The sequence below is a fragment of the Dermacentor andersoni genome, chromosome 7 (genome assembly GCF_023375885.2).
Source record: "Dermacentor andersoni chromosome 7, qqDerAnde1_hic_scaffold, whole genome shotgun sequence".
Taxonomy (NCBI): domain Eukaryota; kingdom Metazoa; phylum Arthropoda; class Arachnida; order Ixodida; family Ixodidae; genus Dermacentor; species Dermacentor andersoni.
Window position 1 is genome coordinate 110494691 of NC_092820.1, and position 20199 is coordinate 110514889.

At 47.8% G+C, this 20199-nt stretch overlaps 2 protein-coding genes across 3 annotated transcripts in view; one reads left to right on the forward strand and one right to left on the reverse strand.

Moving 5' to 3' along the window:
- The window catches only part of CLS (cardiolipin synthase), a 42696-nt gene extending 37302 nt beyond the window's left edge, over positions 1-5394 (reverse strand). The window contains exons 1-2 of the mRNA XM_050181908.3: positions 4627-5394; positions 2547-2684 (exon numbers count right to left, since the gene is read on the reverse strand). Coding sequence (XP_050037865.1) covers positions 2547-2684; positions 4627-5004 — 516 coding nt within the window. The 5' untranslated portion in view covers positions 5005-5394. The remainder of the gene's footprint in view (positions 1-2546; positions 2685-4626) is intronic.
- A 134-nt stretch (positions 5395-5528) lies between these two features.
- Positions 5529-20199, forward strand: part of Gnpnat (glucosamine 6-phosphate N-acetyltransferase) — a 36757-nt gene continuing 22086 nt past the window's right edge. The window contains exon 1 of one of the 2 annotated variants that reach the window (XM_050181912.3): positions 5529-5751. In XM_050181912.3, coding sequence (XP_050037869.1) covers positions 5740-5751 — 12 coding nt within the window. In that variant the 5' untranslated portion in view covers positions 5529-5739. Of the gene's footprint in view, positions 5752-11424; positions 12048-20199 lie in introns of those variants that run through there. The other variant, XM_055072530.2, reaches the window with a different exon arrangement.

The following is a 20199-nucleotide window of genomic DNA, read 5'->3' on the forward strand; positions in this document are numbered from 1 at the left end:
CATGACGCGCCGCAAGGCGCCGCGCCACTGCATGCGCCCCCGTTGGAGTATGCTATTTTTGTGACATTATCTGGTCGCCCGCGCGCGCCCTCGCTGACCAGATTTTCAATTCCTACATATTCTTCCTCCGTGGTCGCAACTGCTTTTTGGTGGCTCGGTAAACAAGCCAATTGCGGAGTATACATAAGGTCCTACGTTTCTGGAATTTATTTCTGGACAAAATCAGAGGGCGTATTTTGTTGTTCATTTGTGGAGCAGAAATTGGAGTGTATTGGAGCTCTCTCTTACAATGCAATAAATTTTGTGTTTTTTGGGCTTGTAGCTGTTACATGCCTTGTAGTATTGCCATACCCCATAAACAAATTCGATAGCAAAAAAAAAAGAAAGAAAAAGGAGAGCAGTATATCTGTAGGGACACTTTTTCTTTACAGTCGACGTTACAACAGCAAAATGATGTCACCCTTACAATTTACTCTAATAGAACACAAGTGTATGCACCAATATTTGGATTGGTCACTGCAGTGCACTCTTTCCAACTATGGAATGAAACATCGACAATGCCCTTTCAGCGTTAGTGGATACAGAAAAAAAAAAAAAAACAGAAATGCAGTGTAGTGCATGAAAGGGCAGGCAAGTATAAACCAAGCATGCTCCAGAAAGCTAGGGGCTTAACAATTTCTATGATAGCATACAACTGGTATTCTGAGAACTACTGCTAGCAAGGTGGTGTCATGCCCCGGTAGCAAAACAGCAGCAAACAGCTACTCAAACATAATGAATGCTGCTGGCACTTCCTGCATACACATTTGGGTGCACAATCTAAATGTAGCCCGAGAATGATTCACTGGAGTATAGTGCAAGTTCTGAGGAATGTTTCGCTGCACGAAGCAGTCCCACTTTTCTGCAACAACAATGTAATACTCTTGGAAGCGTGTCAATCATTTCACAGTGCTCCTCGTCACCTACGATTTGAATTATGTAGTTGACACCTTCAGCTTTTCACTTTCTTCCATGCATTTTGTCACGGTGTGCTTATGTGATCACAACTGACGGCCACTAAATTTAGAGTTCTCCCGGGGAAATCTGAAATGTTTTTAAGATTTTATAGGATTGATTTGAAAACGCATAACAATAGGTATAACACAAATAAAACAGATAAACATTATGATTTATAAACACTACTAACATGAAACAATTTATGCGACGGAGAATGCAGTACAGAGAAATCCCGATAGTTCGAAATCTATTCATTTGAATTAATGGATAATTCGAGCTGCTCTGTGGGTCCCAGCAAAGTCGTATGTATTTGAATCGAGAAAAGCTCCCATGAATTTGAACTAAAATCACCATGTAACAATTATTTCAGACAAATCTATGCCAAAGGTGAAAGTTCAATGCATCACTAGCTACCGCAATGTTGTGTGCCTTAAAAATGACGAGGAAAGGTGTTTGGGAAGCTGAGGCAGAACCAGAGCATGCACGTCCTGCTTCTCCATCCAGCTTAATAGAATGAGGAAGGAGCCTTCAGTGTGTGGTTGATAACATTACTGCGCACTCACCTATGCCTCCCCACTCCTAGCACGTGTTCAATCACGTCATCGCTAACATTGGGCACGTGGGAGTACGGCACGCGTCAAGCACCCATCCTTCTTGGCTCACCCTCGCATGTTTCCTCTCGCACCCACAGCAAACACCGTGCTAGGCGCTATCTTATCGCCCTGTGACTTTTTAGTATTATTTATTATTTACAGCATACTGCAGGCCCTAAATGGGTCCTAGCAGGAGGGACAAAACAGAAAGAGAACGACACAAACAACTGAAAGAAGCACAGCAAATTACATTACAGTAAGGAGAATTTATAAACAATGACACATAGCAGCAACAGAAAACAATAACTTTGCAACTGTCAATAAGCAATTTTGTCAAAGGCGGAACTTCGGCTTCTTCCAGCACATGTCACATACCAATGGAGGAAAGATATGACTTCTTCAATGTGAGCCCAGTGACGGTTTTGTATGCTGTACCACACAACTGATTGGGCGTTATCCTTAAAGGTGCTCTCCTTTCTTTGAATTCTGTTTCATTCAAGTAAATTTTTAGCCACCTTGGAGTTGGAGATTCTACAGTACTTACATTTTCTAACTGAACCATGCACATTCAATACAATGTTTGACTCTAAATGATGCAAAAATTGTATGGGTTAGCAAGGTAGCAGCAGTAGTGGTTGACACAAGCACAGCCTCGTCGACTGTGGCTATTCGCTGTCTGCATCAAAAGGACCAAGACGACGTATGATGCTCTTCGAGGGAAGAATGTTGATGAGAAGTGTATGCACAGCGAAGTACGACACGTGTCTAAGCACATTTGTGGTTTCATACGCAATGGCACAGGTTGTCTCTATACAGCCATAAATATATCTGTCAAGGAAACGATGACGAACGCTGAACCTCAGGGAAGAAACAAAAATGCTTTGCTTTAGAAAGAAGAATGCTTGCTATTCAGGGGGCAAAAGCGTCTCCATTAGCAAATTTGGGTGAAGCACTCACCACGTCAGTGACTCCTGCTGCAGCGAAAAGGACGAGGGCAGAAGTGTAGCCCTCGGTCACCACCAAGTAGCCGAGGACGGGGCTGGAGCAGAGCCGCGCCAGTGAGAGGGCGTTAGGTATGGTCATGACGTTCTCGCGCTGCCGCCATCGAGTTTTCGCATGGGTGAGGAGACAGGAAGGGGCACAGGGGAGAAACAGCAGGTGATGGACGAGAATCATCAGTGAGCAGGGAACGTGTTCATTAAGTGAATTGGTATTCACACTGAAAATCTGCAGATGGGCTACAACGGGTTGCGGCAGTGCAAGATATTCACACCGAGCAGGGTTAACGTGGCTACGCAACTGTTCTCGATTGTGGTAAATTAGCTTGCTTAGCTGCTAGACAATCCTTTCCTGAACATCTGAGCCAAACATTACTCCTGTACATTTATGCTTGCAATAAACGGTGCTTTATAATGTGAAATGTAATGACCAACTTTTTAACACTGAATAGTAAGATGCGAACACCGTTTCATATTAATGGTGCAAAATGCTGTTCATTATTTGAAAAGTATTTGACATTCCATTTGATTCCCGCACTATTTGATTACTCTTTAGACTATTTGCACACCCCTAGCATATATCTGCCACAAATTATTCAACTTCAGATAATTCAAACAAAACTGCAGCCCTTACTCATTAGAAGTCCACTGCAAGCATGTGCACCCTTGATATTTTAATTGTACTTCGCTGTCACATACGCGATTTGTGTGCGCTTTCTTTTTTTTTAATTCTTTTTTGTGACACTTGCCACATGTTTACAGCCTGTTAACCAAGGCTCCAAGACCACCATTAGCAGATTCAATCTATCACTAACCTGAAACAAGGTCCCTCTTGAAACAAACGTCCTTCACACAGAAAATACATTGGCACAAGCATCGCTATAAAAACAAACCGGAAAAGAAAAAAACAGCGCCACAGTACTGAGCGTAATGGTACGTCATTCTGCCGTGTACGAAATGCTCCACCACGTCTCGTGTATTTGCAAAGGCTCGAGCACAGAAACAGGCATGAGGAAATAAAAGTAGCATTGCCATTTGTTGGGCGTGTTGGTAAATTGAAAGCATATTTAGCGCCAGCAAACAAGGACGGAAGGGAGACGACAACACAATGCGCTAACTTCAACAACTTGATTTTTAGGAAGTACAAATAAAAGGAACAACACAATAGGGAGTTTTAGAATAGGGGCCCCAATATTTTGGGGCCCCAAAGAGCTTTGCGGGTGTTAGCGTTGGGGCACGCAGGAGTGAAGAGTTTTAGAATAGGGCTTTGCGTTGGCAGATAGCGTCTTGCGCTGACAGCGCCACTACGGCGTCTAAGAAAAACGATTAAAAATAATTAAATAAAATATACCATCTTATGATATGAATAGTAATTTTGACTTGCGTGTATTCGCGTTTAATTACAATTTAGAGGTTATTCTTCAAGCAGCAAACAATTAGTTGTGCTTAGTTTGGAGCAACAAAACCACCTTTACGTGCCTTCACCAGCCAAGCTTAGCCGTGTTAGGCCTACGAGCCATAAAATCCACACTCGAATTCGGAATCAGCGGCGTCTAATGAATCATTCTTGATAACACACGCTAGTTGAGAGAAAGCGATAACTGCAGTCACTTCTCCTAGCTTGCGAACTTCACACATTACCGCGAATCGAACCCAGTTTGGTGCTAGGTTAGAGCCGTCGCTTCGATGGGTGCCGCCATGTTTGTTGACGCAAAGCTTTTGGGAACGCTATTTGAGCTCCCGCTAAATCGGTGAAATAGCGTTCCCAACGCAAAACCCAAACGCAGTTTGCGTCTCGCGCATGCGCAGTGGCTTCGACGCTATTTCTTTGGGGCCCCAAAACGTTTGGGGCCCCTATTCTAAAACTCTCTAATAACCCTGCTGTAGCAGCACGTCTTGGCAAAATCCCGAGGCGCGTATTCGCGCTCAGGTAACCACCGCTCGCCGCAAACCAGAGATGAGAGAACCGAAACTAACACGAAGAAGTAACAAAGAAAGACCCCAGCACCAGAGGAAACGGACACAGCACAACGCCCTACCAGATGCCCCATGCGCTCGGTCACGATCCGCTTGGTCTGCTCGACGTTCTCGGTGACTTTCTCGCGCGTGGCTCGCAGCGAGCGCCCGGTCTTCGCCAGCGACTCGCGAGTGCGCTGAACGCGCGTCCGGGTCCGCAGAAAGTCGGGCCTTGTCGCCACCGGCTCCTCGGCGCCGCGATCCCCGCCGCCTCCGGCACCCGTCGAGATGCACGACACGCGCCACACACAGTTCGTCGCCGGCGACAGACAAGGCGCCACATCGAGCGCAGCTGCGGTGATCCCAACGCTCGCTGTGTCGGCGCGGGCCGGGGCGGGGACGCGCCGTAGTTGCGTCCGCAGCGGCAGGCCACCACGCCGCGACCACAGTCTGAGCGCCATGTGGAGGAGACGGCCGTCGACGAGCCGTTTGCCGGCGCCTGGGAGGGAGTGGTTGTTGACGAAACGGCCGTCGTCACGCCGTGTTTGTTTTGTGTGTGTCGGGACACCTCGAGGGACGGCACGGCACAAATGTGTCGGAGGGCGCCTACGGAACCGTCGTAAGCTCACTGCACAAAATCCGGCGAAGGTTCGTTGCGAAGTGACGAGTTGAGAAGCTCGAAGAAGCCAGCGTGGAGTAATTAAAGTGAGCACATGGAGCGTCAACACCGCCGACACACTAATTCGGGACGTTCGGGACCACAACAACCGCCATGATGAATGGCGGGCTATTGGATTCGGATTGCCTTGGCTGCACAGAACTCTTCTTACAGCTCAAATATACACATTTATATATATTAAAATTTTGAATTAAAAGTGTTCAGCTATATAAATTAGTTGCAAAGCAATTTACATACAACGTGCACAGTGAGAATGTGAAATTTTAATTTCCCTCGAGAAGCCAGTTATTGAGTCATCGGAAGCCAAGGGCCAGTTGTTTTCGAGTCTGGCTTCAGATGGCACCGGTGTCACGTCGTCTGCAGTAACGAAGCAGCGGAGTCAGCTGCTACAGCTGCCACGCGCTTCAGGATAACCACATTCCAAGCCCTGGCCGCTTCCTGACGTAGCGCTGCGTGACGAAACACACGTCGAACAGCCACCACGACCGCGCCAGCTCGCCACGCCAACGGCCTCACCATGCGCGTAACGGTACGTACTTACGCCGTCTTCGCATCAACGACACGAACCGCGTCGCGTCCACTGCGGAGCGGACGGGTTTTGCGTTGGTCGCCGGACCGGTGGCGAAAATGTAAAGCACAGCGGCCGCCGCTCCTGTTTCACCGGCACCCTTTCGCATCCCTTCGATGCAGTTAGGGGGCCCGTTTCTGGGGGCCCACAACGCACAGCCGAGAGCGCTAATCCGCGCGCGCAGATGAAAGCGCGCTCTCGAAACCCATTTCACTCTCCATTCATTCTCGAGGCCGGCCCGGGCGGCTAGTTGATACTCAAGCGTGCTCGCTGCAATTTGGCATCATTGATGTAAATTTAATCGTTGTTTATGTTAGTACACACTGTTCCTTGTGTGGTTATGACGATTACCACCGTTGATTCCATCGTTCAGGTCGCGAACTTGCGTGACCAATGCCGCCGATAGAGGATCGGGAGGTCGGGAGGGGTCGGCGTTTTTATATGAATGAGTGAACGTGAGTAAAATAAAGTAATAGAAGTGGTGATGCTTTTTTTTACGACGGTGCAGGTAGCAGCGAGTTGGAGAGATCAATAGGTCTGATAGGCAGATTTCGCAATGGGGCCGCAAATGACCAGTGGACATCCCAGGGTCAGCCAGTTTCCGACATTTGGTTGCCCATCGGAAATCCATAGAAATCCAGTATGCTCTAGAAAACGCCACCCGTCGAATGTCCCGACGGCTGTCGGAATCGAGCGTTCGGACGTTATAGAGACATGCGAAGCCATGCACTGGGCCTTTTTAATACGTCCCTCGGATATTAAAACACGTAATTTTCTCTTGAAACGCCAAGGAAATGTTAAAATACGTGTTTTGCTTTTTCTTGGGACATCCGAAGGACGTCGTCCATTAGATGCAGCACTCATGATGTTTGACACGTCCACCGGATATCCATGTTTGCGGGTATTCAAAGCGCACGCGCAACACACTGATCGGCGTGATTGCTACGCATTGCGACCACATTAGACATAATTGTGCAATGCGTAGCATGCAACGTGTGCCGAATGGCGTGATTTTGGAGCGCAAGAGATACCGAAAAGGAAACATTTCCAGACACAGAATGAGCAGAAAGAATGACGGCGCTATACACTCTTTAACTGTTTATTAATTAAGCACAAGGCTTGTTACACATATATTACGCACACACTCGATACCACGGGGCGGCAAAGAGCGAAGGACAAGTAATCTTGTATGCGACAAACCTATGGCAATTTCATTTCCGCATCATATAACGAAACAGGTGTTTGACCGATATGAATATGATGTGACTGTAGCGGTTTTATCTTTACTCCTGCCCAGGATCCTTAGCTCCAAGAAACCCGTTTCAGGTGTAGAGCAGCACGATCTGCAATGCGCATAAAAATGCGCGCTCATATCCTTTTATATATTGTTGGCGCGTTCCCTCATTCGGTCGTTCACGCAACGGCCGGTCTTTTCGGCAACTCAGCGGTACCTGGTGTAGACCAGTCCATTACGTAGGACACTGCGCGTATCGTTGTGCGTGCTTGGCTTTGCATCTTTCCACGGAACGTCGCGGATTCGGAGGCATAGGCGGGTCAGTTTGCTTGGGGCGGAAAACAACCTGCATCGCCACCTTCTTGGAGGTAGTGGATCACCTTGTGTAAATAAGGTACCATGTACCTGTGCCTTTCTTCGGGTACCCTGATCACCCACCTTGGGATTATTGCGACGTTTGAGCTTCTGCAGCAAGGTTTCCGCCACCTGAGGTGATAGCAAACGAGGGAATCCGGCATTTAAAAGCCGCTGGACCTGATGTTGACCTGACTCGAGCTGGTGGACCTTCCAAGCGCGCACCCTAGGCACAACCTCGCGATAGCTCTTTTAGCAAGTTTAGAGTAGGCAGAGTCGTAGAGCAACAGTCGTCTTCTCGCGAGCACGGTAACAGCGCTATGCAGACATGTTCACGTGAAAACCTGATGTTTGAATCTAAAAACGGCAACTCATTATTAACCGGATGATCATGCGTAAAAAGATAGCCATCGCCGTGGACTTCAGAAAGATTCAAAGCCTTGTTAATTTTGTTGTGGCTAGTTAAAGAATACTGTTGGTCCATCGTAATTAAAAAGTCGTCTACGTATCTAAAAACTTCTTTAAGATACATAGTGTGTACAAACGCGCACGTGACCGCATGACAGTAGACTGCTCACTTCCCGCCTTCAAGGCCGTCTACCTAGCACGAGTGGAGTATTCGGCTAATTATAGTCTTGAAGGTCAATACTATCAGAAAACACACCAAGCACGGTGTGTGCATGAGGTGGAGGTATGTAGCTTTGTTCTGTAATTGGAACATATCAGCAGACATATATGTGGGCCGAGAAGGTGCGGGCGCGATGTCCTGAGATGTCCCTAGTACCATAACCTAAAATTTTGCGTACATTTAGAGAGAGCACCCGTCCGAGAATGAGACGCACGGCCAACTACCAGGCCGTCTGCTGATACACGCTTGCAAAAAATTTCGGATGCTGATTCCACATCCCAATCTTCTCGGCAATGACGCGTTTTCCGGACCTTGCCGAGTGGGACGTAGCTGGGAGATTTACTGGACTTCTTCAGTTGAATGTCGGACGTGTGTATCTCTTAGTGATGTTTATCAGACTTTTTGTGTCCTTTGGGGACTTGCCAGCCGACTGTGGAAGTGCTGCTGCACAGCACGCTATCAGGAAGAGACAAGTAACGCTAAATATAGTCGTACATCAACACTTAAATTCGTTTGAGTGAGACCGAGAAAAAGCATACCTCCGTGCAGTGTACGCTGTCGGATAGCCTAGCGATGACGTCGGTAGGATATACACGGAATGAAATTTATCGGCTGGTCTTATTTAACGGCCCAAAATGCTATGTCCCTTGTTTCTCCACAGAACTTTATGTATTGGACGTAATTGTTCGAATGTTATCCGGATATTGTTACGTCCCGTACCGCACTTGGACGTTTGGTTAAATATCGTGTAACTTTGCGTATGACGTCATTAGCAACGTCGTTACTTTGCCTTTATACTTCCGGGTTTCCAGGAATTTCGCCGAAGTCATGCTCACGTGGCGGGTCCCTAAAGTCTACGATTCTGTGCTTTAGTGTGCGGTAATCACTGATTTCTAATTTATTCTATCTATTCGAGGCACTTCAGAAACTCAACTTGTAACTGAACTTATGCTTCGATATTATATCTATAATGAAAGCCGTGAATCTTGTACTGTACTATATTTTTCTTATTTATCTTTAATTTCGTCCCCGGTCGTCTGAGGGGGTGAACCGGAAGTGCTGCGCAAGAAACGAGCGTCATTCGATGCTCGTGCCACTAATAAACACAGGCGTACAAATTAATGGTTCAGAATTTTACTCGCACGCGTAGCTAGGTTTTACGTGCAGGTCACGTGTGCACCAACCGTTACCGCCTTTCTTAAGTGCCAGACAAGACATCGCGCTTATCTTGAGTTCGAAAGGAAAGGATCGACCAGAGGAAACTAGGTGCATATGTCTCAACGTAATGTAATGACGAAACGAGGAAATTTTGATAAAGAAGGCTCGTTGATCACCTTCCAACTCGTAAACGTTACGCAGTCCCTCTTGCGAACTTTCTCGCGTTCGCATTTCACTGTGTGCGTACGCGCACGAAAATCTGCCATTATATTTCAAGGATCGCACAGCGTAGTACTCGACTTGATCGCCGCAAGTTTTCTTCGAAAGTGCAGTGACCGCGCTGCGAAGAATTTCGATTGACAAAAAGAATTAACTTGAGCGGGCAAGGACACTCGCGGGAGTATAGTACGCCTCTGTGTGTCACGCCTTCAATTATCTCTCGGTAAGCTATGGACGTCAGACTCCGGAGTTTTGCAAGACACGTAGCGCCACCTGCCGTTGCGAAGAGGCAGTAATTGAGTAGTGCGAAGCCCGACTCCCTTGCTAAGTTGCCTATGCAGATAGCAACTGCGAAACAACGATTTAACTAGATTTTGGTCCATATTGCGAGTGTTTTGCGCATTTAACACCCAGGCAGAGAGCTATGAATTTCTACGCTAGTCGGACGCGCCGCCGAAGTGCCATAAAGCGCTTGCTGGCTCACTCTTCAAACTGATGGCGGAAGCGACGGCAACCACGATAGCTCCGCGCGCTACGAAGAAACGCCGCAATCAACGCTACTGTTGTGTTGTAAATCGCCATGAACGTGAAGGGCAAGATAACAACGTTCAGTTTTACCGATTTCCATTGCGATCGTATGAATTGGAAAGGCGAGAGCGCTGGATACGGGCCGTTCAACCTGTTGGTTAATCGGATTACTTGCATTCCCCACAACACAGCGGCTCGCATGAGAAAGTGCGACAATTTTGTTATTCTGTAATTGTGTTGCGTGGCCCTGACGGAGGACCGTGGTAACCATGCGAAAACTCAAGCATCTGCAGCCGCCACTTCGTTAGTAACAGAAAAAACAACGTTGCGAACCATCCTGCTTATGTACCATCGATATCTCCACCTTTTAACAGACGTCCGCGTCCGCTTGACTCAACAAGTGGAACGGGGAGATTTGGCAGGTCAGCGTAACCAAACATTTTGGTTCGTTTATGAATTCAAAATCCTGTTCTAGAGCATCGTCGTATCGCGAGCACATTTCTACTTTCGGTATTTTGCATGTCCTGCGCCGATACAACAAGCACGCTTCGCAATGTACTGAGCCTGCTCGACTGCGTTTTTCAAATGTGAGCAATGAAGTTGCTGTATAGGAGCACTGGATGAGTAATTGCGAGGTAACGCATGTGTGTAAAGAAAAAAAAAATGTCGCGTTTATTTACATTTATTTGTGCGCGCTTGTTGCTCGAAGCGTCTGCGAAAAGTTCAAATTAAGGTACTGAGCGATGCTGTAGCTCCTGCGAGAAAGAAAGATGCAGCGCGTAGGCACTGTAGGAAGCTTACTTTCGTTATGAGAGCTGTTCGCTGCCTTGGAAACCGTTTTCTGTCTGCTGCCCTGGAAAAGGGTATTAAAAGATTTACTCTCTGTAAATAATTGCGAGACAAAACATTACAATAAAATACATAAAAATATAGGAGATACTTAAGTCTTGTGTTCAGGACATATTCAACATGAACCAATTTGAAATCCTTAGATTTTTATGCTGATATGCCTATAGACAAACCTGATGCTCTCCGTACTTGCGAGTTGCAGCACGCCGAAATAACACTTGAGACTTTATTTTATATTGTACACGTACTTCGCCCTGCTGAGCTTCCTTTCCGAAGCGTGGATTGGCGGAAGAAGTTTTCCAGGTCCTTGATTTTTAGGAAACCGTGCCTCAACACAAACGAAAGAGAAGGGTCCATTGTGGTCTATGCACCTTCGCTTGCGGACAGCTTTTCTTGCACTACCCAGTTAGCGCCAAGGCTGCGATGGGGGCGCTGGTGACGGGTTTTTCCGCAGCGCCGCCTGGGCAGAGTCTGAGGTCTATAGACGTGCCGGGCCGGCTTCTTTGCAGCGATGCTCACGAGTTCCCAAGCTACCACCGCGGTCACATGCCTGTCGACACGCATGCGGCAGTGCGCATGCGCGAACAGGAAGTTCACGCGCGGCGGAATTCCATCTCGGAGGAGCCGCACGAGTGCGTTCGCACCGCGCGATCAGGTCCGACTCGTTGGCCGACGCGGGAGCGCGGCGCACGCGCGTACAAAGGTCTTGAATCCGCGCACGTATATACCTTTCTCATATACGTTTCGTATACGTCACCCAGACCTCCGCGCAATCTGAAACGGCAGCTTGATCGCGCACCGGTTCGCGACCGGCGGCGATACCGAGCGCTTGCGAGATTGGAGTGCGGTCTCACTGACACGTTCACCTTGAAAATCGAAACGGGGAGAGTCGGAAAAGGCCGCGCAACGTTCACGGTTCGCCCGTGAATGCGCGTTTCCGCGGTAAAACGAAAAAAAAAAAAAAGCGAGCACTCGTTCGCCTTTGCAGTTTAGCGATGGAGTGTGACCAGCCAATATAGACCTTGACGCGAATAACCATTTGCTGCAGCAAATGTGACAGAGAGAAAGAGAGAGGGGGAAAGAAGTCGGACAGAAGCTATGAATACGAGTCTGCGTATGCGAGTCCTTTCGTCTAGCAAGAAAGCGTGCACGCGCCGAACTTTCACTGGCTCGGTGTGCGCCGTTGTTTGACAGCGTGAGACCTGAACCTTTATTCTCGGGGAGCCGTGCGCCTGCATAGGCATCGGCGGAATGAGACTGTGTTGCGGCAGCTGCCTACTGAGAACTGTGAGCATTACTCGTGTGTGCTTCTTTGTTCTTTTTAAAGCGATGTACACCACGTGTTGCTTTTTATGCGAAACACTCTTTTCTTCTTTTTCTTTTATTTTACAAGTGGCATATCCAAGCGCCTGCGGTTTTTTATACGATAGGCTAGGCGGCCATTCGTAACGAGCAAAATTTCAACGATAATTTCGCGAATTAGCTAAAACGTGCTGATATATATTTTTCAAGTTACTAACTTTAGGGCCTACGTTGTAATAGCGATGTTGAAGCCGGAGAGTAGTTTGTCTGCTCTACCAGAAATCTAGGGCTAGCACCACTTCAGAGATATCTGTCTCCAAGATCTGCTAAAAAATGCGTCGGCCTTCAAGTTAAGACCGTCTCGAACTGTTAGAGGCACCCTATTAGGAAACTGTAAAGTGGAACTCGCATGTATTTCGTAGCACATTTTAAGATCACATACCTCAATAGTGGGGCTAGTTACAGGACTTTTGCTAAGCAGACATGGCAGTTGACTACTCCTCGGCTTCCAATACGCAGTGGAACGTGTGCCCTAACGTTAGTGATTAAAATAGTTAATTGGCATGTTTTAGTTTATCAGCGAGAATTCAATTTCAAGAAAAAATACTAGTATCAAGTTTACAACTCCATGACTCTGCAGCACCAAAAGCAGATACCGCTATTCTGTAAGCTGCATCATGTAGAGAATATCAAGCGGGCAGATTTTATGCATGAAGGTACAGCTTACATGAAATCGGCACAATGTTTGCGAGCGTTTCACAAAAGTCCTACTAAAAAATTATCGGTAGTGTGCTGTATAGTGCATCATTTTTGTACGTTCTAGATGTGTTATTATAGGCGCAGTTTGCAGGATTCTGGTATTGATTTTTATTGCCGAGTTAGAGTTGTGAACTTGATAATTGACTATTTTGATTATCCAAAATTTTCAGCAATTTTTCTTTAAGATGACCTTGGTATAATACATTTACCATATTTTAACTTTTTTTTTTTAAGTGCCACAAACCGGATAAAAATCGGGGCATTGGGTGCCGAAAAACAAAAAAAAAGTGGTTACTCCGTTCTCTTGCATTCATATAGAAGCTGCTAAATTAAAGCCCCCTTTTATGATCGAGAGCCAAGCCATGAAAGGCGACGGATTGGTTCATATATATCGCAGCTGCCTTCGTTCGGCGATACGCTACGTCACTATAGTAACGGCACCGACCGGCCGTCATTATGCAGAGACATCAATTGCTCGCGAAACCCATCTGTTCATCACAGCTTCGAGTCGAAACGACGAAGCAGTCCTTTATGGTACCAGTGGGAGTGCCTAGGTTATGATTCAGGCCGTAAACCCGAGCTTCTGCTGCCGTACGGAGGAAAGCTTAATTTAGTATTCAATGTTACCTTGTGCACCGAGATGTTTCGGACCATCTTCATTTGAGTACGACTATAAAAAATACACCACAAGCCTGCTATGAATGTCCTTTATGTTGAACACCTTAGCGAATTATTATAATTTCAATTTGTTCCACACAACTAATTATGAGGCTTCGACTTCTCGTGAAAAAGTCGCAGCTGTGTCAGCTTTGTGACAAGAGCCTTTCAAAAATGTTACTGAAGCAATATAAATCTGTAAATCACGGACCTGATTGCAACGCGTAACGTTAAAAGGGAATAAATACTGCGCACTGTCTTTCCGTGTAGTGACAACAGGTGAAGATCTCAACTCGTTTCATTTTAAGTTACTGCCTCTTATAACCGGCGGCAAACAACATACCTTAGTCGAGCGGTTTACAGAAAAAACGGTCCCGGTCTCAGTGTTGCTTCAGTTCTCAGGCTACTGTCAGATGTTTCACTCGACAAATGCGAAAATTCGCATGTTTTACTGTAAACTGCTGCCGCGACCGACGAGGGGCGACAGGATGTGCACGACACGTATCTTCTATATCATATCTATGACACCAGGTAAGCTGCCGGTGGCATCGTGCGTAGGCAAGTCCGCCCCACTGTCCATGGGGAAGGGGGGTGGGGGGGGGAGGGCACCTTGAGCGCGCAGGCGTCGGCTGCGCGTCCCGCTTCGCTTGGATTATCCGTGCAGAAGTGAGAAGGGCTACGCGCGTCGCCGTTGGCTGACGGCACTCGCGCGAAGCGACGCGTTTCATTGTTTTACGCGGTAATGGAAAGTCTTTCAACACCACTTGCATCGCTACAACCGCAAATGCAGACCCCCACCTCTGCCCCCCCCCCCCCAAAAAAAAAAGGATTTTTTTTTTTTTTAAATAAACATTTGGAGGACGCTTAAGCTTTGCCTTTAAGAGTGGAACCCGATAGCATTCAAATGACTCTGATGCTTCTCGCGCTTCCTGGCAACTGTAGCTTATGTAACCGTAACGTTTACCTTGAAGCACTGGCGGCGAACGCTATGCACAAAGGCGAGCTTTGTGGTAGAAACGCGGCCTCTAGCGTGGCCGATCCCGGATGCAGTGCACAGCCGGGCCAAGGAAATTACTTAATTTTCAGGTTTCTGTTATAGTTTCGAACTTTTAATAGCTAAGTCTGGGAATATTTAACGTAAGAGGTATGCGCTGTAGGTGTTTTGTTTCGTGACATTTGTTTGCGAGCTGTCATTCCCAAAATTACGAAGATTAACTTTGTCAAGAATGTAAGACAAGGTACCAGCAACTTTAGCGAAAGGATGGTGTGGCAATATAACCCACATATACCGCATGTCATATAGCAAAACATGGCATATACATAGTCCTAAATATTGGCGGCGAGGACTTACGGAGTCGCCATCTGTTAGAAGCGCCTCGCGCTTGCTTAGTATGTGGGATAAACGGGCTTCTCATAGGCTTGGCTGGCGGCGCCCAGTAAGAACACCACCCACTGCGCGTGGTCGCCACGATGGAGTCACCCGAACCGTCTCTTGCGTGAGAGGTCGACAATCACTGAGAGCTAACTATGTGCTTATAGCGGGCTGTCTGTATAACCAAATGGAGCATAACAGAATGAAGCCTGTATGCAGCGATCGCATGGGTTCGCAGCGACCGACTGCGCGTCTGCATGCATGTCCACGCACGATATTTTGCTTTCGCTGCGCGCACGTTTTCGCATCGTTTAGTGAGCTTTAGGCCGCAGCAGCTCAGAATTCAACAGTACACAAGTAACCATCGTTGTGTGGACGCTATCAGAGCTGTTCAAAAATATTTTCGTTATAGCTAGGGACTTCGACACTGATTCAAACTTTATTTTTCGCTTCTTCCAAATTTTTGGACGTTTCAATATCATTATTTCTCAACTTGAATGACACTGTTTATTGATCTTCTCAGCGAGCAATTTCCCGCTGGTTCTTTTTCTTAATCCAGTACGCATTAATTGCTTGGTGCTAACACAAACGTGAGCATATGCCATGCCTTTTTTGATGTGCTTCTTACCGTTCGCTTTCCATTCCACTGAACTTACCAGTGTCTAGCATCAACAAGCTCATAGATCAAAGCTTCATGGCATTAACCGGGCAGGGACGCGTGCGGGCGAGCGTCTCAGTGCGCGCTTTTTGCTACTCACTGAACATAGCAGCCCCGATGACGTGGCAGAAATCTTCCTTGCGGAAGTGCTTCCTGCACATCCGAGCTGTAGCTTGCCGGTTCTAAATTTCGCGATCCAAGCCTCACGCAGCTTCTTGTCCTGCGGATACGTGTGAAGGCTCACACCTGGCTTCGTTGCGTACGTCCGGCACTGCGGCATCGTACGGTAGCCCCCGATGTTGGGCAACTTCAAAGGCAGCCATTACCTATTATAGTGTTTTCAAGTGTTGTGAAGTAGACACCCGAAGCGGGAAAATCCCCACTTAATCAGAACCGCAGTGCAGGTGGGACTTTAAACTTTCGTTTTTAGCTTGCTTCGGCGCTTCCGAAGCAGCCGCTGTGTCCACGTGATCCCTCATCCCACGTCACGCCGACGGCAGCGCCAGCTTTCCCAGTGGCGGAGCTCGACCCCAATATTAAAAACTATGGGGTGTTACGTGCCAAAACCGCTTTCTGATTATGAGGCACGCCGTAGTGGAGGACTCCTGCAATTTCGACCGCCTGGGGTTCTTTAACGTGCACCTAAATTTAAGTACACGGGTGTTTTCGCATTTCGCCCCCATCGAAATGCGGCCGCCGTGACCGGGATTCGATCCCGCGACCTCGTGCTCAGCAGCCCAACACTATAGCCACTGAGCAACCACGGCGGGTGTCGCCGCCAGTATGTAATACCCTAAAGAAATCATCAAGGGTAATATAAATAAATAAATAAATAAAGAAATAAATAAATAAATAAATAAATAATCGATGATCAACAAAGTGTGCAGAAGGAATTTTTTCCAGTAATTATTGCTTGAATTCATGGGAAATGAAGGTTTTCTTGCGAAAAGTTTAGCTTGCGCTATTTCGGGTAGTACGGTGTACGCTCTTCAGAAAGATGTGACCTGTATAACGAAGTATTTTTTAGGTCCCGTGCGCTTCGTTACAAAAGCGTTAGACGACTGTAGTCTTCGAAGAAGAATGCCTGTTCTGAGACGCCGCTGATTACGTGTCTATTTGAAAACTTGTTGGGCAAGATACCCGCCGTGGTTGCTCAGTGGCTTTGGTGTTGCGCTGCTAAGCACGAAGTCGCCGGATGGAATCCCAGCCACGGCGGCTGCATTTCGGTGAAGGCGAGATGCGAACACAGCCGTGTACTTAGATTTAGGTTCATGTTAAAAGCCACAGGCGGTCAAAATTAATGCGGAGTCTCCCACTACGGTGTGCCTCATAAAAAGATCGTGGTTTTGGCACGTAAAACACCATAATTTTGTTGTTGCCAGGCGACTTGGTATCGGTTCATTGTAACTATTCGAATCGCTCTGTCCCGTTGTCATTCTTTTGTGTCGTATACGTTGTTCTTTGGCGCCTTGAAGGAATTATCTATATTGAGCGCCACTGTCTCTGCTTGTTTGAAAGAATAAGCGCTTCTTATTCCTTCTGTGATGATGTCACATGTTCCGGATCTCTGGGCAGGGCGCCTTGAAAGCCGAAGGAGAGTGTGAGCGATCTTTTATGCCGAGTTTGGGGCTTTGCTGCCCGCAGCGTGGTAAAATGTGGCTCGCACGTTCACTGTTCATGGCGCGCTTTTGTTACTATGCTCGAAAAAAAGACGTCGCACTCCCGTTATAACAGCAAATATTACGCAAAGGAAAGAATGAAAGGCACATCGAGTCTCATGTTTAAACGACTTGCAGGTGTTCCTGGGTCAGATCACAAAATGCAAATGCCCGCTGAGCAGTAGGTGCAGGAGAGATGGTCAAGCTTTCAAAACAAGTTCTTGCTACGCGACGCGATGCAGGCGAAGGGAGGTGGTATATATTCGCGCATTCCATTTTAATGTCTGTGCCTCGCTGGAATATGACGTGCGCGCATGTGCTCTCGCTTTCACAGGCAAACCCTTGATGTGCGTCGTCTAGGACGCGCCGGTCACCTCAAAGTGCCAGTTGGCGTAGGCGCTAGAAGGCAAACGGTAAAGCGGTAAAGCACCGTATCATGCCGGAGGACCCTGGTTCGAAGTTTTTTGTGACAATAATTTAAAGGAGACCCGAACAGTGAAGCGAGAGAACAGCCCAGCGCAACGTGCCAGGTTTGAGGCAAAGAATGCTTCGCATTAAAATGTTCACCGCCAAGAGCGTCGGATTTGCTACGCTTGACGCCTGTCAAGCGCTTGTGGTAATGTCAGAAGCAAGGTGGCGTCAGCAGGTCATTGTGCGATACGAGCTACACTTTTGCAACATACTCAAGTGAATATAAGCCCCCTGGTGCCCATTATGATCACCAGGAGTGCGTAGACGACTAGCGTAAGACACTGGATCGCGCTCCTGGGGGAAGCAGCAGGATCGAATCCCGAGGACCACGAATATATACACGACGCGCCGTGTTCAGGGTGTCGGAGCGAACTGTTTTTCGTTCTTGTTTTAGTTACGTTCCATTGAAAAAAGTTCCGTTCTGATTCTGCTACGGAAAAAAAAAAGGATCCGTGACGGTTCACAACACTTTTGGTTCGCATGCGGAAATTTTCGAAGCAAAGTAACGATGAAGGCATAGTATTTATTTTTCTCAATGAGTGAATTACGAGACCATGCTCAGTGCCTTGATTCAAGGCACTCAGTGTTCTGATAGGCAAGAGTGTTCCAATAAAAGGAATTTAAGCGAATATAAACGAACGATAGAACTTCGGTAACAAAGCGTTGTACCAGCAGAAAACGAAACGATAAGCTCTTCAGCGCGCAAGCGTTATGCTACGATGCCTATCTGCTAGTGCACCGAGTGGCAGGCTTAGATTAGTGGAGCGCTCGGCCGCCTATCGCTCGCACTATCACTGCCTGAGATATATGCACTAATGCTGACGGCCCAAGGTGTAACACGAGTCGTGTTTACACCTTGGTCCCAGGTCGGATGCCGGTGGTATCCCGCGCAGGCAGTCCATTAGACTGTCGATAGGGAACTTTGAGCGACAGGGGCTGCGATCCCGCCTTTGCACGGGTCATTCGGGTCTGAAAAGATATCCGCGCGTGGCCATTGGCTGACGGGGATTTGGTAGTTTTATACATTGTTTTTCTTCTTTTTTGTTGCGAGGGGACATGGAAGAGCCACGAGACCACGCTATCCAGCTAACTCTCGGTACGAATGCTTCGCTTTTAATGTCGTAATTATGAAACTGCTTCGTCAACATAGCCGTCAGATATTACGACCACCGTAAAAGGCTCCGAGGTGCTTCATTTCTGTAAATGTAACGTGTACCCTACAAGCTAGAATTATTAAGGTGTGCTAATATGTTTCAGTTGGCCAATTACCTATTTACACGTTTCGATTTCTCGTTATGGTGCCCTCTACCTCTTCATATCGCCGAAATTAGACCACGGAACCGCGCTAGCTACCACAAGTAATTTTTACATGCATAAAATATAAAAGTGTATACCGCGCGTTAAATAAAGTTTTCGATAAAAATCCCGATAAGGCTATAGCGCAGTTTGACCTGTTCTGGTGCATTACCCCAAAACGCTGGCACTGGAGCTTCAGCATTTTCTGTGCGGGCGGCTACGTGTAGGAGGCGAAGTTGCCAAATGAGACGCGTAGCTCGACAACAAGCCCGGCCGCGGAGAGTCATGGCCACTGGGGAGCCTGGGTTTACGGAGAGCGCGCAAGCGGGCTAACTGAGGCGGGGCTTTCGGCAGAACGTTGGCGGAGCCGACATTCGGTTCACGGAAGCAGTGCCGTTGCTTTGAAGCCGACGCGTCGCCTCTTGACTTCACCCCTGCCGAAACGTTCCGCGAACGAGCCACGTGCCCCAACGATGATGAAGGGGTTTGCCTTCGGGGTTTGTGTCTTGCGAGGTGGTGGGACAAGATGCCCACTGCACAGCAAAGGTTTCTGGCAGTGACCTTGACAAATTCGAACTGCGCACTCTGTCACCCTGGAGCCCCGTTGTGTGCAAACTGCGCGCTCCGCAGTATGGATGGACGAAGCGCGGGCTGCGAGTGATGTCGGGGAGGCTTCTTTAAGTACGTGCAGGGCCGTTGAAAGATGATTGTCTGGGCTGTCGCAAAATTTCGGTCTTACCTATACGGCCGACAGGTCTCAGTGGTCACCGACTAACGTATACCTGATCAGGTGCCGGTGCTGCCGCCTGGCACCGCGCACTGTATTTGGACACACGTGTTTTAGGCGTGCTCATTTGCATTGGCGCATGCGTGTACAGGCCGCGACGTTGCGCGCGTTCTTTTTATTTCTGCAGCGACCAGGTTTCAGCCCTGAGTACGCACGTCGGTCCGTGAAGCGCGGCGGAGCAGATAGCGGCCTGAGGCCACGCAGGTGGGGGTGATGAGTTGACCCGCCACGCAGAAGGCTATCAGATAATGCGTACACGCGTGGTGGTGTTTTATTGCGGCGCCGTCGAGGAAGCGTCTACGCGCAGCGTTTGCAGGGGAATTGTTCCCGCGTGTCCTCCTGTAGGCATACGCTCAAGTGTCGCACCGTGGGCGCGCCGCATTAGTTATTTAGCTACGAGAGCTTGGTACACGGTGGTAGAGAGATCAACTGTCAGAGCTCATGACAGTAAGTGACAGTTTACTTACACGAGATGGTAT